The following is a 22,393-nucleotide window of genomic DNA, read 5'->3' as shown; positions in this document are numbered from 1 at the left end:
TTATTGGATTATACACAGCTACACCAGTGTAAAATTTTCATTTATCGTAGTTTATTGATAGGAGAGAATTGTGGGACGTATAGTGGGCGTATAGTAAAGATAACACGTATTGAATTGTTAAGTTATTTCACAGGAACCTGAAATTATATCCAAAACAAAAAAATAACGTTTCAAAAAAAAATCCCATATATATACTATAAAAAAACACGTGTTTTTTTTATAGTATATATATGGGAATTTTTTTTTAAATCGATAGTTTTTTGTTTTGGATATAATTTCAGGTTCCTGTGGTTATTTAATACAACCAGAAAGCATGACAAATTGACTGGATTAAATACATGTAGATGAAGAATTACGGCGTATTTAGTGAAGATATTATAACAAAGTAAAGACATTGTAGGATAAGGTAAATTACATATCTATGTTTTATAACCCTTAACGGTAACCTTTTAAATTTCAGAAATTTACTTGACCCACTTTCTGTTTTGAAACTTGTGTAGAAAAGTCGTCATAAAGAGCCGGATGAGCAGACAAAAGCTAATTGTTCTATAACGCTGCAATAAACATACTTGCTTAGAATTTGTCATATGTGAACACACGTAGCCAGGTCTTTACCCACCAACAAACTCTCCCACCCCGACCCCGAACAATTTACAATCCAAATATATGTCATTTTAAACATAGAGGATAACTTGGCAATGTGAAATACTTTTTCGAGTATTGATACTATATTCAATATGACCGTCTTCTTTTTTATTTTCCATGTCTATTCTTCAATTCCTTTCTTACTAAGTATATTAAACATTACAAAAAATAGTTAAGAATGTCATTCAATTTATTTTATTGAATGTACACAATTCATAATGTACTATTGAGCATAAACATTCACACGAACAATAAGGAATTTTACGTTAATAGACATACACCTTTCCATAAATCGAGTTCTTATACTTTAATACACATTATTTAAATCATATGACACATATTCCAACTAAAAGTTAAACAATCATACACTCAAGAAGTCTTTTTTCTTTAAAAATATCATCTTAACTTTATGTCACAGAAAAGCCTCGTCAATCGTGTATATACTGTAAGATCAAAGAAAGAGGAGCGGTGGCCTAGTGGTTAAGGTGTCTGCCTCTCAACCCAGAGATCATGGGTTCGAACCCTCAAAATCAAAATAACTTACCATTTGCAAAAATATGTTCAAAACATCAACATAGCAAATTGTTATAATGTATTCCAGAATGTACCAGTTATGTTCTAAAGAGCATTATTTCATAGATTAGTATTTATATTGTATCATAAATACCTTTCCTTATCAATCGTTGTTCAATCACCAATTTTGAAAGATATGATTAAGTCAACTCAACTTGACAGCAAAAAGTGAACTTAATTCCATTTTATAACACATATTCAACACTGTTTTACAATATAGGTCTATATATACGTATATCGTTTTTTAAATATCTATATAATTTACCATTTCATGTGATAATTGCATATGGTAGATTAAATTGTTATTGAAACGTGAATGTTATTTTATTACAGACTGAGCTCGCAGATATAACATATGTTAAACAATGTTTTACAACATAAATCTATATAAACTTACACTGTTTATTTTATATACTAGTATATAATTAACTATGTTTTTTTCTTTGTCATTAAATGTGAAATATTCAATAATATACCAAGAACAAATTAACACCGTACTATTAATAATATGTTTCAATTTCAAGAATTCGTGTTTAAAATACACTTAATGAATGTAAAGTTAAATGCTTATTGAAACGTATATACATGTTATTTTATAACAGACTGAGCTGGTACGATGGCTGAAGTAGACGGTCGTTCAACTATAACTGACATTGACATTGTTTGTACCCCTTGTTTTGAGGGTGATATTAGAGAACAAGCTGTGAAATATTGTCCTGAATGTCAGGAGTTTTTATGTACAGGATGCACTCAACACCATGGAAGACAGAGGTTGAGCCGTTCCCATAAGCTTGTAGACAAGAACGAAGCAAAACAAGGGTCACATGTGACCGTGACAGCAAAATGTTTATATCACCCAGATCGTGACATAGAGATGTACTGTAAAGAGCATGACATGGTTTATTGTTTAAAGTGTATTGCTACAGACCATAGGTTTGTATTTATTCTATATTTATTTCTCAATGTTCAGTATCTTTACAATTACTACAACGATTTATAATTAGGATGAAAATAAATCTAACTTTTGTAATAATTGCAATGGTATATCTAAATCATGTGAGATCTAGACAAAAAAGGGTGACATCAAAACGATGGACATTGGAAATGTCGGGGGAATGCTATATGTGCTGTAAATCAGTACTTTTTATAATTGGCAACTTGAAAGCTAGTGCAACTTACTAGCAGATAAAACAAGTAAATAACAAATTCCTGAGGACAAAAAAACCCATATTAACAAACACGAATAACTTTTAGTCATGAATTTCAGTTAGGTATAGCAAATACCTATCTATATCCCAGTGATAAGACATTATGATTGTAAAACATTTCACGCGAAGACAGTTGCCAAATTAATTGTATACGATTTATAAGACTTTTCATACAGATGAAAACAACAAAATCATCTCTATAAATATATCTAGTTAATACGTAAAGTAAAATAATCCTAAAATAGTTAGAATACTGAAATGTAGATGATGAATGTTCTGAATTACTTTATCTGACTAGTTAAAATTTCTTGTTACCAGGTCCTGTAAGGGAGTGACAGGTTTAGACGACTTATCAGTTTCTACTGATCAGAAAAAAGAAACAGAACGTTTAAAGGCTGACATTGTGAACATCCAAGACCGTTTAGAAAATACTGATAAGAAAACGAAAACAAACATGAAATGCATAGAGGAACAAAGAAATGAAGTCATTTCGCAAATAGAGGGAATTGCGCGCGGTTTGGTAGAACATATCCAGAAGTTGGAGCGTGAAGCTTTAGAAGGTCTAGATGCGGAATATTCTTTGGTCAAAGGAGAACTGAAGACAAATATGTCTAAGTTAAGTAAAGCTAAAAAAGAAATTGAGCAAGTAGGAAGCAAGCTACAAGACTTGGACAGTCTGGATAAAATACAACAATTTGTTCAGACAAAACTGATACAACAAACTTTAAACGATGCAGTAAAAATGTTTGAACACAATGAAGTAAAAGGCAGTCAGTCATTGTATTTAAAGGATACAGACTTAAAGTCCTCTGTCAGTTCATCAACATTTCTAGGATATGTACTTAGGATAACAGAAAGCAAAGGTTTGCTGACATCAAGGACGTATAAAGTTAGTTCACAGAAGGAGGAAAATATCCGCATGAAAAACGACAAGAGCAATCCCTACATTTGTGATGTATGTCAGCTTGCAGACGGTACAATCATACTGGCTGATAACAGTAATATGAGGATAAAGAGGCTTGATGTGAATTATAACATTAAAGATTGTTTTGATCTAGGATCATATACTACAGGTATCTGTTGTACTGGTAATACTGAGGTCGCTGTGAAACTGCACAACAGCAAAGTTTGGTTTATATCGGTAGGGAGCTCATTATCTAAGGTGAGAGATATATCTGTTACAGGTGGATGTCACTGGGGAATGACATATTGTGCTGGAGAGTTGTGGGTATCTCCTGGGAACTGTGTAAATGTATACAGTATGTCTGGTACATTATTAAATTATTTCGGTAGTGAGGTCAATGGTCAACGCATATTTACATCTAAACAACAAATGACCGTCAGCGGAGAGAATGTTTTTGTAGCAGACTCACGTGATGGTGTTGTCTGTTTGACAAGAGATGGTACGGTGAAAAGAGAACTGAGAGATAAAAGGCTTGCTGACACACGTGGTGTATGTGTATCCAATGACGGGACTGTGTTTATTTCTGGGTATAGCTCTCATAACATCATGATGTTTGATAACGATGGAAAATGCCTCCGAGAATTAGTTTCTAAAGATTCCGGTCTAGTAAAACCACTATCATTATTGTTCGATGACAAGAGAAACTGTTTAGTTGTTGCATGCTATTCTGGCAAAATTATAGTTTATTTTATCTGACAATTTTAATATAGTGTGTTTTTTGTTGTTATATTGTACATAGATTTAAAATGCATTAGAACATGTGGAGAGAAAGAGTTACAGTTATATGATTAAACATATCATATTCAACGGTCAGCATCTACAAACATTTACATTCCATATTAATGTATGATGATAACACAATACTTAATGTGTTACTGATATTCAATCAATACCATATGTAGAGCTTTGCTATGCTATCCAGCTGTTGGTTTTGATGTCCAGTTTATGTTATTTATGTATAGATTACAAAAACATTGACAGCGTATTTTTGTACATACATATTGGCTATAAAAATCATGGTAGATTGACAGTGTTTCCACATGTGTTTGTTTAAAAAATCTATTTATCACTTTGTGTCAATATTTAGATTTATTTGCTTATTGAACAGTAGCTTGTTTATAAAGAAGTCATTTATAAAATGATGTTAGTGCTTTCCCCCTTTTTTATGAAAAGAAAATAATGCGAAATAAATCCATCCATCAATAAGACATCAATGTTGTTGTTTTTTATTGTATCGAAACAAATTTTATAAATAATGACCTTTAAACACGAGTGAAGCTAACAGATAAAATAATTGCTTTCATGCAATGTAATATACAATTGAAACAGCAACTTTTTGACTTCTTATTAAAGAATAAAGACAATAGATAACCTTACCTATTGTGATGCTTTAACTTTTGGGAAGGTTTCATCTGTTATATATTTTTATATGCCTGTAATATAATTTGCTGTTGTATGATATTCCGTAAACGTGTTTTATTTCCTTATGTCAAAATAACAATTCTCTATACTTTATGATATAAAATGTACAAATCGTAAAGTCCATTGTTTTGTGTAAATACTACATTTATTTCTTTCATCTATCGTTACAACACTTTTCACACTTACTATGCTTCTGAAACAGAACCGCATAAAACTGCGGAACCATTTCCTTATGTGTCACTGTAAAGCTCATATATTAAAATTTTAAATTAAAATGTTCTTATTCTTTAACACCTCTTTTTCGGTTTAACTGTGCATCCTTCTATAAGGTAATTATCGCAATAATGGCTTAAGCATTTTTTTAAGTATTATTCTCGTTGTTGCTTTGGATAAGTAATGTTCATGTATTATTTCTATCTTAACTAACATACATGTATATAATACTTAATGCATCTTTGTTGTTAACGGCAGCCCTCAGTAAAATTCATAAATCTGATGTACCATATTGTGTAAAAGAGCTTAACATCCACTCGGTCAAACGTCCAATTAGAACCTCGAAAACAATAGTAAGAATACGGTATTTCGGTAAGAAATTATACAAATAGCAGTTGTTGTCTATGTTTATTCCAATATATAGAGTAAAGGTCCATATAAATCAAGTAAATTTAGATATAAAAGTCAATAATACATTATAAATATACTTATCATTATTACATGTATTATAAAATTACAAAATGTTTACCGGTAACATTAATTCAGATTTGTATATAGTAGTGAATCAGTGGGCATTTGTGAATTGATTGCGATTATCTAACATATTTTCAGCGACACTTTGACCGAAATATACTTTGTTTTCCTTTGGATGTCAAAAATGCACTGGTTATGAAAGATAACCCTGTTTTAGTTTACATCTACGACCACGTGTTAGAAGTAGTTCCATTCTGTATTAAGTTCGTGGTTATCATGAATAAAAGCCGTGATGTTCCGATTGCTTAACATCCTACAATTGTAAATTCATGTTACGTTAGTGAGAATTGCTGTTCTATATATGGAAGTACCAAACGTTTTTTCTCTGCCGCTTCCAAACTTAGCTTTGCATTACGTAGGATGTGTAAACGGGAACCGATGCTACTGAGGACGTGGCTTCTTTTGCAAAAATGATGTATTCATCCTTTATTCTTGAATGTTATTTCTTGACAGGTATATTTTTGTTTGTGAAATAACCAAGAAGTTCAGTAAATTGAATCTCTTTTTTATTTAAAAAGATAGGTAAATAATAAAAGAAAAATGTTGTAGTAGTTTTCTGTGTGAGATATCAATTTTCAAACACTGCGAGTAGCAAAATACAAGCCTCAAAAACCTACCTAAATTCATTTCGACGAGTAAATTACAATAAACATGGCTTATTGATTATTTCGATATTTCTGCATTTTAGTAATTTAGCAAACTGTTCATTTCATATATAGTCCCAGAAATCCGTACATACAATAGTGCGAAGTGTGAATCACTTGTGAAAAGCATGAAACTTGGCTGATAAAATACTTTTAAATTATATGTTATATTATAAATTATATTACACATTTGTAATAATAGTCAAGAAATTTAATACTTCTATGAATAGTATTCAAAAGAAGCAATGAAAAAATGCAACAAAACAGAATCGTTATTAGTTTCATATCCGTTCATCTCTCATAGCATACTAAAACGTATTTGCCTAAGTGACACATTTCGGCTTCCGTATGTTCAATATTTATGTCCCAAATGAAGATGTGGCTGAATATTGATATCTATACTTGACAAATAAATTATAATATGAGTATACTGTATATAGTATGCAACGAGATCGATGTGAAGGACAATTTTTAGACAGAGCAATGCGATATGTTCGTTATGAGACGTGTACCCTTGCAGCAAAATTGAAATTTGAGTTCTACAGCGAACACATGTTTCTCAGGAGGTGCATGTCTGAGTAGTGTATTTTGTTTTCCAAAAAAGCTCCATTTTCAAGGTATGAAACTGAGAGGCGCCTATACAACTTAACTTAAATAGCTTCCTTTTTGCCTGGTCGAACTCACATTTCAATGACTTCCTGTGCGTGACGTTTCTTTATCATAGAACGTGCCGTAACGAACGCGTTAATGTCAAACATCACATTTATCACCCTGTTAAATACCAATTAGAATTTAGATGTGTAAGTAAAAATGCTTGCAAAAGTAGCAGTGGTTCTCAGGATATGAGAAATAAAATATACAAAGACTCGTTTTTATTGATATCTATTTTATTTCCATGTATCATATACATATTCAACAATTTTCCCAAGCTTTAATGCAGTCTTCCTCCTCGTTGTATAGGTTTGTTGCGTAAGCGGAGAAACAACCGTACATACGCCTACATTGTCCGCCATTGTACGAGTAGAATAAACCCTCTGTGCGTCCGCCCATACATTCTATTTGCTGCGGTGTCGTCACCTCACATTCTGTAAAAAAAATTTCAGTAAATACCTCAAGAAAATGCATCTCTTTCTTCAAAAATATCATAAGATAAACGTTCCAATTAGGCTTATTATTACTCATCAAGCTTCATAATTCGAGGGCTGAAAGCGAAACTAGTGTAAGTGCATTTTCGAACATTTTACAGGAGAAGGAAATAACTGTTTAAATTTATTATTACTGTATATTTTAACTAAATACTACAATTATATGTGCAAATCAACTTTTGTTCACAACTTCTTTGTTTTGATTTTCAGATTCAATCATCACAGAAAAAAATATTATAATAAACGTCACTTAGAGCAGTTTCACGCTAAAAAAAAATTTAAAATGTTTAAAAAATTAAATCTGTTGTTAAATTTTATTCAATGGGATTTATTAGTGAAATAAAATCTGTATCAGTCACAGTTTATCACTGACATAGGGGAATATTGGTTTAGAAAGCAATTCAAACCACAATTTGGTTCAACATGGTCATGTTACTTTGTTATAATAATCACTTAAGTTTGTCAAAGGTTAAAAAGGCCTTGTGTTAAGCCAATTCCAGGTCTTCGATCATAGATGTGAACTATAAATACTTAAAAACAAACTATCGCATTTTTTTGTAAGTCATATTCTTATGGGATGTTGCAAACATTGGAAAGAATGAAAAACAGTGTTATTTTAAATATTTTATTTCAATTAAACTTTAATTAGAATTCATAATTTTGGCAAATTTAGTATGCAATTTATCTTTAAGTAAATGATACAATCCTTTCATTCACTAATGTAAAAGGAAGTGGCTAGCCGTACGGGCTAGCCAAAATTTCTAGCTGTACGTGAGTCACGTGCGGCTAGCCCGGACTCACTGTATCGGCTAGTCGTACGGCACTTTTCAAAATTATATGGAAGTCGAAAATGCATATGTTATTTTATAAAATTAGGGCATGCTATTTTCTGTCGGGTTAATCCCTCGTTATTCCAAAATAAACACTTTACATTACTTTATATATTTGTGTCTCTTTAAACAAGGATTTTAATCAAGAAACAGCAGTTGTCTTTGTATGTTTACTTTTTATTTATCGCCATGGCTAAAGTTAAGAAAGTACGAATATCTATCTTTGTCATCTTTATTTACTTATTTATAATTTATATTTATATTCCGATCATGCTGTTATGAAAAAACTTCTTTTGCCGTTATGATTATTTGCTTAATTATAAAAACATGATTTAATAAGTCATCTTTCATACAAATAAAACAACAAATCATAAGCATAAAAAACAATGTTATAACTTCTGACATGCAACTTTGACACTTTTATTTATATGTACAATGTTTATGCATGTTGGTCAAAAGCTATACATAGCTTATTTTTTGTGAAATGATATACATATATACTGACAATAAATAAATTTTGATTTGATTTTGATTTTCACAAAATACAAAATGGAGCATCTTTATTAAAGTGAACAGCCGAGGACAAATAAGGGGACTTGGTTAGTCCTGGCTAGTCGTACGTGACTCACGTACGGCTAAAACTTTTGGCTAGCTGACGTGCCACTTTCAATGTACATGTAAAAACAGAATTAAATTAATGCATCTGGACATGATGACTAATGTCTTCACTACTTTTTTTCGAAGATTTACTGGTCACCTCACTCAGGTAATCTGAGAAATTCATCATTATAGATACATTTGTTTGCTCAATTAACTTATCATAAAAATTTCACACACAGGAGTCGATATGATGTTACTATTTACAATGTTAATTTACTGTAAAGTATTTAATTACAGGTGATAAGGCAAATTCATTTGTGCCCCAATTTTTTTAATGGCATTTTAAATGCACTGCTGTCACATACCATTGATCTGCACCAAAACAGTTAACTTTTGCACCACCATTTACATCATCATTTGTACCAATTGCAATTACAGTGGTGCAATTGAAATCACAATTATTGGTTTGACCTTTATGATTTGTGGCACAATTGATATGAAACTTTTTGTGCATATGATAAATTCTGATTTGCCCAATTGGCACATTTGCAATTGCCAAGGTGATACAAGTAATAGAAAGAGCATCGAAACATGAGGCTATCTGATTTGTACAAGGGGGCTAAGCCCCCGAGTATTAATCAGATTACTGAGTGTTTTGAATCATAGTCTTTCATAAAAACACGTTCCCTGTTGTCACAATATGAAACCCGGCAAAAAGGAACAAATGAACGAACATCTGAATATGATATTTCTAATGCTTTCCCTTTCTCTGCCGTCACAATATGTGACGCCAGCAAAAATGAGCCAATCAATGGGCATGCTCTGGAGTGCGGGTAACTAATACCTGCACTCCAATTAACGCACTGTGCATGTATATGTATATGATTTAACTCTGACATATTTTCAACAGAAAGGTCCCCAAACTATGATACAATTCTAATAAATTACAGTTAACCATTGTAGAAAATGTAATATACATGCATATGTATGCCTAATAACATGTAGGTAAATCATGTATACCTGTAACCACACAATTATAATGCAAAAATAGTATGTTACTGCTTGATTTATTCAACAGCTCGAAATGCCTCATGGACTTTGCTATGGTTCAAGCATTTTCATTACCATACAAAACTCAGGAATAAAGCTCAGGAAAAAGTAACATTAGAACAATAGTCATTATTATATTACAATTATTAGATGGAATAGAACTACTTTCGTATTATTTGCCACTTATAAAAATACCAGAAATTAACATTATACATTAAAATCCAATAATTTTGATTAAAAACAGTTCCAATAACTATCTATTATGTTATGCACAAGATGAGAAACTTATAAACATGCCATTTTTCAAGAATTACAATTGAAATGAAGAACAAATTAGTATTTTAAGTTTCAGTGTATTTTCATCAAGTTTTCTTTGTAATTACATCAAGGACAAGAACTGCCAGTATGATTGAAATGTTCCAAAGCTTAACTCCTAATTAAGAGGTTAATACAATATTCAGACAAATATTAAACAATATTCAGTATATATAATTAGATAAACAAAACTTAACTTCAAATTTACTTTGCACAAGTTGCATTTGCTTCTAATAAAAATCAAGATATAGCTGCTTTTAGCAGATGCAAAATATACGTTAAATATAAAACAGACTTACTTTAGAATGACCTATGCAATAATTAACAACATTTGTATAACGTATGGCATATACATGTAATGTAATGCTATAATAAGTAGCACAATTCAATATTAACTTATTAATAAACTGAACATTGACCCCTCATGAATTGGCCTAAAACGTGGTAACTACTCAAAATTTCTATGCTACAGTTATTTCCCTATCTGACATTGCCCTATTTTTGTCATAAACTTTACACTCTTGAGCACGCTTTATGTTTCTTATATGTGATCATTGTAATTGGCTTCCATCTGCAATTTAGTTTCTCCAATTGCATTTGAAAATGAATTGCAAAGATCACATTGATCATTTACAGGTTTATGAAAACTAATGTTGAACTTAGTACATATGTATTTAATATTTTAAGATAAATATGAACAGGGACAGTTTCAAAATTATGACTATGATAATAATCACTGAATGGATCATACATCTTTTTAAGACTTAAAGAAGAATCAATGTATTGGTGTTAACTATCTTTATCTTTATCCCCCTGTATCTGTATTTTGGAATGAGCAGTCATTACAATAGACTGGCCAATATCAAGTGTATTAAAAAAAATGTTTGCATACACAAACAGGGGAATTTGAATCTGTTTTTGGAAAGAAATATTTGTAGGTAAATTTCCTGTGTGAAGTAAGTTATTTCTTTCCCCTTCTTTTCTCACATTTATTAGTATAACTTATAATAAACTGTCTTTGTCTAGTAACACACCCCAACTGCCAGTAGGAGTGCAGCAAATTTTTTCTATCCTCTTCACTCAGTTGCTTTGAACATCTAAACCTACAACTTACACCACAATCTGGCTTTAACATTCTTTTTCTAAATAATTTACCATATCTATTTACATAGCTTAGCCCTTCATTACGTCTTTTTTTTTTTGTTTTGTTTACTTTCCAATTGGATTCATCCCTTAGACGCTTTCGTCCCCTTTCCTTTTGTTTGACATATTCACAACTACTTGCCTGACCTATGTTATTAGCACTTTCTATTCTGTGAACTATCCTAGGTGTAGATGTTGTGACAGAAACTCTTTTATGTTTACCACCCCTAAGACCCTACGATTTTTCTTTGAAACAAAGCTTAAAGGCATGCTTTCTTCTATATCACTAAAATTGGTCTGATCTATTTCATAATCTATAGTGTCACTACTACTTTGGTCATCAAAAGTATCGATATAAATAGATTGAAGAAATTCAGAAGAGTTATTAAGATTAACCAAAATTTCATCAATCACAGTATCTAACTCAACTCCATCAGCATCACTACCACTCTCACTAAGTAATTCTTCACCATCTGACGTACAGCTTTCTACTGTATCCTTACTAACTTAACTGTATCAGCATCATCACTACCATTTACATTCCCAATTACTAAATCACCATCTGATCTACAACTTTCTACCATATCCTCACCTAGCACTGTATCTAACTTAACTTACACCACTACCATTTACATTCTCAATAACTAATTCACCATCTGACCTACAACTTTCTACCGTATCCTCTCCCAGCACTGTATCTACCTCAACTCTATCAGCATCACCACTACCATTTACATTCTCAATTACTAATTCACCATCTGACCTACAACTTTTTACCGTATCCTCTCCTAGCACCGTATCTAACTTAATTCTATCAGCATCACCACTACCATTTACATTCTCAATTACTAATTCACCATCTGACCTACAACTTTCTACCATATCCTCTCCCAGCATTGTATCTAACTCAACTCTGTCAGGATCACTACCTGGCCCTTAACACTCTCACTAAGTAATTCACCATCTGACTCACATCTCTCAACCATATTTTCTCCTAGATCTGTGTCTACCTCAACTCTATCATCATCACCACCCTTTATATAATCACAGGCTTAGTCATCATATGATTTAGAACCTTCAACCGTATTATTAACTAGCTCAGTATTTAAATCATCTTTTTCAGTATCACTAATAATAGAAAATTCAGACTCAGATTTGTCTGTGTCATCTGAATCAGATAATTCTGATTCAGATAAAAGTTGATTTTTCATTTCTTCTATCAAATAAAGATTACAGGCATATTCACCTTCACTCATTTTAGTAAAACCTGAAAAATCACTAGAAGAATCTGAAAAGCAGTCAGAATCTTTACCTTTTAGTATTGTTACATGATTAATTTTAAAACATACTTCAGTGCATGAGAGAAGAACTGACGAGAGGTGTTGAATAAAAGATATTAAGTTTTCCAGACAGGAGTGTCCAGTTAAAACTGCCATCCCTTCAACACAAGACATCCCACATTCACATAAATACCAATCAAAATAAAAAATAAATAAATGTATTTTTTTATTTATTTTTTTACTCATCTTCATTCATTGTTATAGGAAAAGGACAAAGTTTTATAAATTGATGACATCACTCATGATGTAATCACATGTAAAGATTTAAGTGAGTACACTTACACTAAATTTATATTTAAACCTCTTTGAAAACTTGAATTGTAAATATGAAAACAGTGTATGTGACATTATGATTTATAACCTGCATAATTTTTCTCTAAAATATTGTCTATCTTGCTTACAATCACTAATATTGTGTCAAATACTTTTTAATATTAAATAATTCAAAACAATATTACATACTTTCATCACTTAAACATTTTGCTTATAAATGTATTGGAAAAAAATTGAATGTGAAACTGATGTAAATGCCTTTGTCACTTAGTCTAGTTTCACATTTAAAAACATGGGGCATTTTCACTTACATCATTTGTCATAATATGAGATAATCTTATTTAATGTTGGAAATCATAGAAAATACTTATACAGGGGACAGATATGTTATTTCTAGACATGATTATAGAAAAAAGTGATTTTTGCTAAAAATGTCACTTACACTAGTTTCGCGTTAAGCCCTCGCATTGTGATATTTTAAAACTCATGTTAAATGTCCAAAAGATGATCGGGTTTCAGGCGCAATAGAAAAGAAGAAGGAATGTAAAAATGGATAATTCGCGCCTGCCCTACTCCAATGCCTTTATAGCTTTATAAAAGCAACGTACAATTGACCAAGTTTAAACAAGTTCTACTTAAAAATCTGGAAATAATGATTTAGAACCTTCAACCGTATTATTAACTAGCTCAGTATTTAAATCATCTTTTTCAGTATCACTAATAATAGAAAATTCAGACTCAGATTTGTCTGTGTCATCTGAATAAGATAATTCTGATTCAGATAAAAGTTGATTTTTCATTTCTTCTATCAAATAAAGATTACAGGCATATTCACCTTCACTCATTTTAGTAAAACCTGAAAAATCACTAGAAGAATCTGAAAATCAGTCAGAATCTTTACCTTTTAGTATTGTTACATGATTAATTTTAAAACATACTTCAGTGCATGAGAGAAGAACTGACGAGAGGTGTTGAATAAAAGATATTAAGTTTTCCAGACAGGAGTGTCCAGTTAAAACTGCCATCCCTTCAACACAAGACATCCCACATTCACATAAATACCAATCAAAATAAAAAATAAATAAATGTATTTTTTTATTTATTTTTTTACTCATCTTCATTCATTGTTATAGGAAAAGGACAAAGTTTTATAAATTGATGACATCACTCATGATGTAATCACATGTAAAGATTTAAGTGAGTACACTTACACTAAATTTATATTTAAACCTCTTTGAAAACTTGAATTGTAAATATGAAAACAGTGTATGTGACATTATGATTTATAACCTGCATAATTTTTCTCTAAAATATTGTCTATCTTGCTTACAATCACTAATATTGTGTCAAATACTTTTTACTATTAAATAATTCAAAACAATATTACATACTTTCATCACTTAAACATTTTGCTTATAAATGTATTGGAAAAAAATTGAATGTGAAACTGATGTAAATGCCTTTGTCACTTAGTCTAGTTTCACATTTAAAAACATGGGGCATTTTCACTTACATCATTTGTCATAATATGAGATAATCTTATTTAATGTTGGAAATCATAGAAAATACTTATACAGGGGACAGATATGTTATTTCTAGACATGATTATAGAAAAAAGTGATTTTTGCTAAAAATGTCACTTACACTAGTTTCGCGTTAAGCCCTCGCATTGTGATATTTTAAAACTCATGTTAAATGTCCAAAAGATGATCGGGTTTCAGGCGCAATAGAAAAGAAGAAGGAATGTAAAAATGGATAATTCGCGCCTGCCCTACTCCAATGCCTTTATAGCTTTATAAAAGCAACGTACAATTGACCAAGTTTAAACAAGTTCTACTTAAAAATCTGGAAATAATGATTTAGAACCTTCAACCGTATTATTAACTAGCTCAGTATTTAAATCATCTTTTTCAGTATCACTAATAATAGAATATTCAGACTCAGATTTGTCTGTGTCATCTGAATCAGATAATTCTGATTCAGATAAAAGTTGATTTTTCATTTCTTCTATCAAATAAAGATTACAGGCATATTCACCTTCACTCATTGATGTAAAACCTGAAAAATCACTAGAAGAATCTGAAAAGCAGTCAGAATCTTTACCTTTAAGTATTGTAACATGATTAATTTCGAAACAAACTTCAGTGCATGAGAGAAGAACTGATGACAGGTGTCGAATAAAAGATATTTCCAGAGAGGAGTGTCCAGTCAAAACTGCCATCCCTTCAAGACAAGGCATCCCACGTTTACATAAATACCAATCAAAATAAGAAATAAATAAAATAATGTATTTATTCATTTATTTATTTATTTACTCATCTTCATTCATTGTTATAGGAAAAGGACAAAGTTTTATAAAATTGATGATATCACTCATGATGTAATCACATGTAAAGTTTTAAGTGAGTACACTTACACTAAATCTATATTTAAACCCCTTTGAAAACTTGAATTGTGAATATGAAAACAGTGTTTGTGACATATGCTTTATAACCTGCATACTTTTTCTCTAAAATGTTGTCTATCTTGCCAACAATCACTAATATTGTGTCAAATACTTTTAATATTAAATAATTCAAAACAATTTTACATACTTTCATCACTTAAACATTTTGCTTTAAAGTATTGGGAAAAAAATGAATGTGAAACTGATGTAAGTGCCTTTGTCACTTAGTCTAAGTTCACATTTAAAAAAAATGGGGCATTTTCACTTACACCATTTGTCATAATATGAAAGAATCTTATTTAATGTTGGAAATCATAGAAAATACTTATACATGGGACAGATATGTTATTTCTAGACATGATTATAGAAAAAAGTGATTTTTGCTAAAAATGTCACTTACACTAGTTTCACGTTAAGCCCTCGCATTGTGATATTTTAAAACTCATGTTAAATGTCCAAAAGATGATCGGGTTTCAGGCGCAATAGAAAAGAAGAAGGAATGTAAAAATGGATAATTCGCGCCTGCCCTACTCCAATGCCTTTATAGCTTTATAAAATCACGTACAATTGACCAAGTTTAAACAAGTTCTACTTAAAATCTGGAAACAAAGTGATCCCTCGGAATCATTGATCAACAAAATTACAAGAGAATTATAGACTCGGTTTGATTGAGTCTGTACATGAGGGATAATGAAAACTTGCAACATCCCTCACGTCATTTTAAAGTTATAGATACATATTTAATGTTGATCATTTCCAGCATGAAAAAAGTAATAAAAACTGAAATTAGTTTTCGAAACGCAGTTATTACTTCACAAAAATATATATAAAAATGAAATTGTTAGCGAAATACCATGTTTCAACACGATTTTAATTCGTTGACAAAAAAATTCCTATCCGAGATTTTTAAAACGTTGATCATGTTTTAAATATGTTTCTACAACACAAGCCTTTTTTATGGGTTATGATTATATGTATTTCATATGTGTTCCAATAAAAATTTCGACTTTAGTAAATTATTTGTTGTACAGTACGTCCATGCTTATATTTGCTTAATAAATGTTATTTTTATAGACCTTTTTCTAATACGTTAACCAACAAATGGAAACAAGAAAGATATTTGCATCACTGTCATACTTATTTTAGTATCTAAAAACATCTTTGCTGTGTCTTGAACACGACATAAAGTTTTCAAGAGTTTTAGAAGAAACAAAATGCATTGCCTTAACATGATCAATAGACTTAAAAAGATGTAAAAAAATATTTAAAAGTTGAAAATAAATAATATATCAATTACCATCAGCACAAACATAACACAGTAGAAGGGATACTATGAAGGTAGTGATGAAAATCTTGACCATTTTGTAACAAATCAATACCTGTGTAATATAAAAAAAAGTGCAAATTCAAATTCGAGTTAATTCCGTTTAAGTGGTGCAACATTCTAAATTGTTGAACAAAACGAATTTTTACTTACATACATTTCATTTTATTCTTTTTACAAATGTAAATATTAATATTATTCATTTAATGATTAAATGTTTAATAGCGCGTATATGTTGTTTTGCATAAGAGTACTGTTAAATATAATTCGGTAATTTTGCAACTAAGCATTCTGTAAGAATTCTAAAAAGGTCAATCTACATTTCGGAGGAGTTATCCTCTATCTTCAACTGATCTTTAATAATTATCATAAATCTGTTCAGACTGAAACAAAAACGCCATTGCAATTATCATAAATTTGAAAGAGTCAACTTACTTTGCAGCGCAGTCCTTTTAAATGAATTGTTCAGAATCAAAGCTGTCTATTTATTATCTGTAACAGCATCCCTTAATTAAATAATGATTAAACATTAATGAACATCTGGTAATAAAGTAATGGCATAATGAACTAATTTGATGATTTGTCTTTTTTCATGTTAACGTAGTATGATAATATTAATAACAGATTACAAAAAAAACAACATTAACACTTGCCTTAAAGCATATGTATAAATTCATTATGTATTTTCCAATGATAGGTGTAACACGTTTTGTTTTTCATTCTTCTAAATTTTTACCTCCTGAAAAATTTATCTGTTGACGTGATAATTGGCGATAACATATGTTTCATTGATTGATGTATAAGGCTTTTTATATGTTATTACTTTAAGTAGAATATGTCACTAGTAAAAAATAAACAAACTGTCTATAGCAAATTATAATTCATTATGATACATTGTTGATTCCAGATGTTTTATTAAAGTAAATATTGTTTTTCCAATATTAAATGTAATATCACACCGTTTGTTTCGGCTTTATTCATCTCGAGTGCCCATTACGAACTATATACATGTACTAGTTGAATAATTTCTGACGTCTCAATGACCATATGTCGTTGATCACTAATCATTTAAAATCATCTATAGAGAACTACTCTCTTTGATATGCAATAAAACAGAACTACTCACTAAATAATATTGTAATTGAAACATGTACTCCGAAAACCCTTTACCGGAAACTATTCACTTAAATATGATCTCATATAATAATTGATAACTCACCCTGCCATGTTAACTGAGCACTACTTACTCTTTCACCTGCAGTGACATCTGTTGGTGCCATTTGGAGCGTTTCGAAACGTTTCTTACCGGGTATAAACGACAAGGGGAAGGACTTTTTATAATTACTTATAGCTTTGAATTAATTTAATTATCATTTACGTTGCATCTAAGCTACGAGGTCCTCGCAATATGCAACTTATATTGTCCTGCTTATTCGCAACTGGGGTATTCTTTAACTAGAGGAAATTCTTTCTGTAGAACGAACCGAGACAAAGTGCCATATTATTGGGAAGTTTTCATAAACCATATCAGCTTCCTTAAGCATTAGCCACAAGGAGCAGCAGATAGGGGAGCTAACTATATTTTTAGAACCTGTTATGACATGTTTGTGTATTATTTTTTAAATAAACATTTGAGACCGGTATTAGGGTCGAAAGTTATTCAGTTTCCAAAAATAAGGCTTACATAGAGAGGCATACCGAATTAAATAGATTTTTGTTCATATATACATTGTATTTACATGTTGGAAAAGAAATATGAAGATTAAACTAGCTCAAACGGATGGCAAAATATATTGGGGGAAAATATATCCACTGTGAGCAAGTTACGAAACATAAAGATGGAAATTGCAGACTCAGTTTCAAAGAACAATATATTTCATTCCTTACACGTGTGTTTAATCCTCATTATTAAACTTATTCTGGTCAATGTTTACGAAATAGACAAATGAACAAAAAAATATACGCTTCGCAAAATGTTTAAAAGCGATCAATATGCAGTCGAACAATGAAAAGAAAGACAGAGGGCGGTAGAGAAAACATTTTAATGGAAAAAGAAAAGAATAAACGGTACCTATTATTATCTAAAGGTAAAATTTTATCAAATTCTAAACATTAAGGTATACACATGATCGTGAACGAATCCATATTTTGACTGCATTTGTTAACGAAGAGGTGCATCTACATGTATTTAAATGTTATGTCTCTTTTTTTATATTATAGCATAAATACTTGAAGTAAGAAAATATTTCAATTGTAGAGGTGTGAACTGCATGGAGGAGCATGAGTGCCAGGTGTATGTTTTTTATAAACCCGAAATTTCGAGTTACTAACTCGAAATTTCGACTTACTTATTTCGAAATTTCGAGTTACTAACTTACTAATATTGTGAACTCTGAAAAAGAAAGCAAGGCTATATGGGATGAGATATGCATATGATATTTTGGACTTTGAAAATGAAAACGACCTTATATGTGGTACGATATGTATTTGATTTGGATATTTAAGACATATGCTAAATTGATAACATTGGACCCAATTATGCCAAAAAGCTGTATTTATTCAATAGTTTAACAATACTTTACAGACCAATCCTTATTTATGTTCTGCTTTGAGTCGTTTAAGTATTTTTTAGATATAATGTCTAATATCTTTTATATTTCTATCAAAATAAGATTGAAAAATTAGTTATTTATCTATTTTCTTTGGTGCAAAATGTCATCAAATAACCTTTGTTGATCAAATATCGGAAAGAAGCGCTTAATTTAGAAATATTTATTTTTGAATTTCTTTTGAAAGATTTAAATAAGTATATCTTTATCTATGCATGTGTATACACTTTATATTTTATTGATAAAGTTGGAGTATACATTGTACTAATATGTTGTTTTGTTACACATATCTTGGACATAAATTTTCAAATATATTTTTAATTGAAAATTTCAAAACTTGATAACATTAGGCAAAATTTATGACATACTTCGTTTAAAACGTTATAAACTTCTCGTTCTTTCATATCCATTAGACAGATTAACATAAAATTGCAGATGAAATTGAGAGGAATTACATCACCACAATTTTTAGATATGCTCAAAATGGGCATGTCAACAAATGTGAAAGCCTTTTAAACAAGGTTTTCTTTTGAAAACCCAAACTTCAAAAGAACAGAAAACGGAAAACACACTTCATGCGGTAGCAAGATATTTGGAGGGCGAAATGATCGCTCGTATGATACTTTACCGCCAAGAAGTAGATGTAAATGCACCTGATTATTGGGGCCATGCACCATTGCATATTGCCACCCGTGAACGAAACATATCCTTAATAAAATGTCTATTAAGAACAAGAAAAATCGAATTCAACATCAAAGATGCAAATGGTTATAATCGTGCTATCAGAAGATGATGTAAATGAGAGCTTCTATGATACTGATGAAATCAGTGACATCTGGAAAGAAGGAATACAGCTTCTTGTTGACGCAAATACAGACATTAATGCGAGAACAAATAATGGGCAAAACATCCTACATCTTGCTGCATCTGAATTTGTGTAGAAAGATTTGTGTTGTACATTCTTCAACATACGAGGGGTGTCCCAGAATTACGTGGACTTTTGCTAAAACTTTTTTATTTTTTAATGCATTTTTTAGCAAATTTGTACACAACACCTTTAACATATTCTTAATGAATATGTCCATTATTTTTAAATTTCTAACATTGCTTCTCTATATTTTACGTCGCTATAGTTACGCAGTATGTGCAGGGCCGGGCAGTCCAATATTTTGTATTAATAAGTTGTCTTTACTTTCGTATATCTTGCATATTTATACGTAAAAATGGCGCGACGTCGTAAGCATATGCATTGACGTCATATGAATGTTCGTTTGAAATTTTGACGTCATAGCTGTTTCCGTTATTGTTTACCAGCGGATAACTGACAACCTTTGCTCTTGGATATTTAACAAAAAAATGACGTCCAAGGATTACGCGGAACATAGGACTATCATCAAGTTTTGTGTTAATCTTGAAAGACGCCAACACAGACGCAGGAAATGTTGGATACTGTAAAAGTGAGACCTCCTGTTTGTCGATCACTCGTTTTCAAGTGGCATAAGCGTTTTCGAGACGGCCGGGAGGACATTGAAGACGAAAAGGGTCGTGGGAGATAGTCAACGTTGACTGCGGCGTCAATTAAGGAAGTCAAGGACGTCATAGAGAGGGGACAGGCGTTACAATGCTGAGTACTATTCAAGGGTAAGCAATAATTTTGTGTTTAAAAAAAATGATTTTTAAAAAATTAAGCTAATCACAATTTATTATTTTAAACGCAATTTATCCGCTTCAGCTTTTAAGAAAGTGAACTCAAACTATGTTGAGAAAAACTGACATTCGACGCCACGCATTTATTAACAACTAGCGGACTGACGTCGTAACGTCGGAATGGACTGCCCCGCACCCGCTACCCCTTGTCTCATTACCCTGCCAACAGACACTGATCCAGTTGCCGGACAACTTTGAAATTTTTTGTGCTAATGCAATAAAGTTGCATTTTGTTCATGTTAATTTTGTTTGTTTTTATATTCAGTAGTTTTTGAGTTACAGTAAAAGTCCACGTAATTCTGGGACACCCCTCGTAATTCTGCGGTAGAATGGTCAGCGATGAACGCTTCAGGGGAGAATTTTCTACATGATCTGTTTGGTAACATAAGCGACGAGTATGAAGTATTGGAGAATATTTTACCAAAACTCAGCTCATAGGACATGAATTTTAAAAACATGTTCAACCAGAAAGACGCCGTTGAAGTACCACCGTGGTTTACTTTGATACATGCTCTAAAGTACTTTATTGAAAAAGATACTGATTGCCTGAAAACGATCAAACATAATCTTGACGTTAATGTAAGGAACGGTTTTGGCGAGGCAGCAATTTCTGAATTTCATATAGACGCAGTGTTTGAAATACTAAAACTGCAAAATTATGTCTTTAAAAATAGGAACATTAAACATACCTAATCAAATACATAAAGAGAGTCCTGAATGAGCGGAAATTGTGGGAAAAGGGAAATCTTTATTACCGGTATGAAGATAACCTACATGTTATTTCAGAAAAACCGGTGTTCAACGTTCAAATGTATTGGATTGGATCAAAGCACAAGCAATACCTCTCAGCATAGATCTTATTCCAGCTGTCTACAAGCGAGGACGGTGGCCGGAGAAAGCCCGTCCGAAGACTTTGAGACTTGGGCACACGCATTTCTTTACTTGGGGACGATCTGCGGATGTTTCAAAATTCTAAATATAAACAGTTCATGTTAAATGTTAAATTCTGTTTAAGCCGGTGCTAAGGGGTGTGGACGGTAGTTTGCACTTGACAGTACCGTCCATGAACAGGCTCAATCAAACCGAGCCTGCAACTTTTTCAATTTTTTTCCGCGTTGGGCTTTCTTTAGAGATTTTTATTTCACTCTATTTTATCGCAATATCAGCGTTGTTTGTGCCGTGTGGAGGCTGTAAAACATCGCCCCGTACATTTAATCATGGATGTTATATTTCCGATCCTTAAAGATATTTTCAGCATGACACTATTGTTGTGCTTGGACGGTAGATTGCACTTGACAGTACCGTCCATGAACAGGCTAAATCAAACCAAGCCTGCAACATTTTTCAATTTTGCCGCGTTTGGGCTTTCTTTATGGATTCCTATTTCACTCTATTTTGTCTCTAGCCG

General features: G+C 31.5%; 1 protein-coding gene and 1 long non-coding RNA gene across 2 annotated transcripts; one reads left to right on the top strand and one right to left on the bottom strand.

Moving 5' to 3' along the window:
- Positions 1–202: 202 nt before the first annotated feature.
- Positions 203–4,598, top strand: LOC132746059 (uncharacterized). The gene is made up of 3 exons (XM_060735118.1): positions 203–406; positions 1,821–2,151; positions 2,745–4,598. Exons 2-3 carry the CDS (start codon positions 1,835–1,837, stop codon positions 4,084–4,086), a joined length of 1,659 nt encoding a protein of 552 aa, XP_060591101.1. The 5' UTR covers positions 203–406; positions 1,821–1,834; the 3' UTR covers positions 4,087–4,598.
- A 2,484-nt stretch (positions 4,599–7,082) lies between these two features.
- Positions 7,083–17,322, bottom strand: LOC132746051 (uncharacterized). The gene is made up of 3 exons (XR_009627935.1): positions 17,105–17,322; positions 16,643–16,724; positions 7,083–7,288 (listed from the first exon to the last, which is right to left on the bottom strand). It is a non-coding gene; the product is annotated as an uncharacterized LOC132746051 (long non-coding RNA).
- Positions 17,323–22,393: the final 5,071 nt, after the last annotated feature.

The sequence above is a fragment of the Ruditapes philippinarum genome, unplaced genomic scaffold (assembly GCF_026571515.1).
Source record: "Ruditapes philippinarum isolate M1 unplaced genomic scaffold, ASM2657151v2 ctg892_1_1_1_1, whole genome shotgun sequence".
Classification (NCBI taxonomy): Eukaryota; Metazoa; Mollusca; class Bivalvia; order Venerida; family Veneridae; genus Ruditapes; species Ruditapes philippinarum.
Note: the sequence above shows the minus strand (reverse complement) of the source record. Positions and strands in the feature narration are given on the sequence as shown.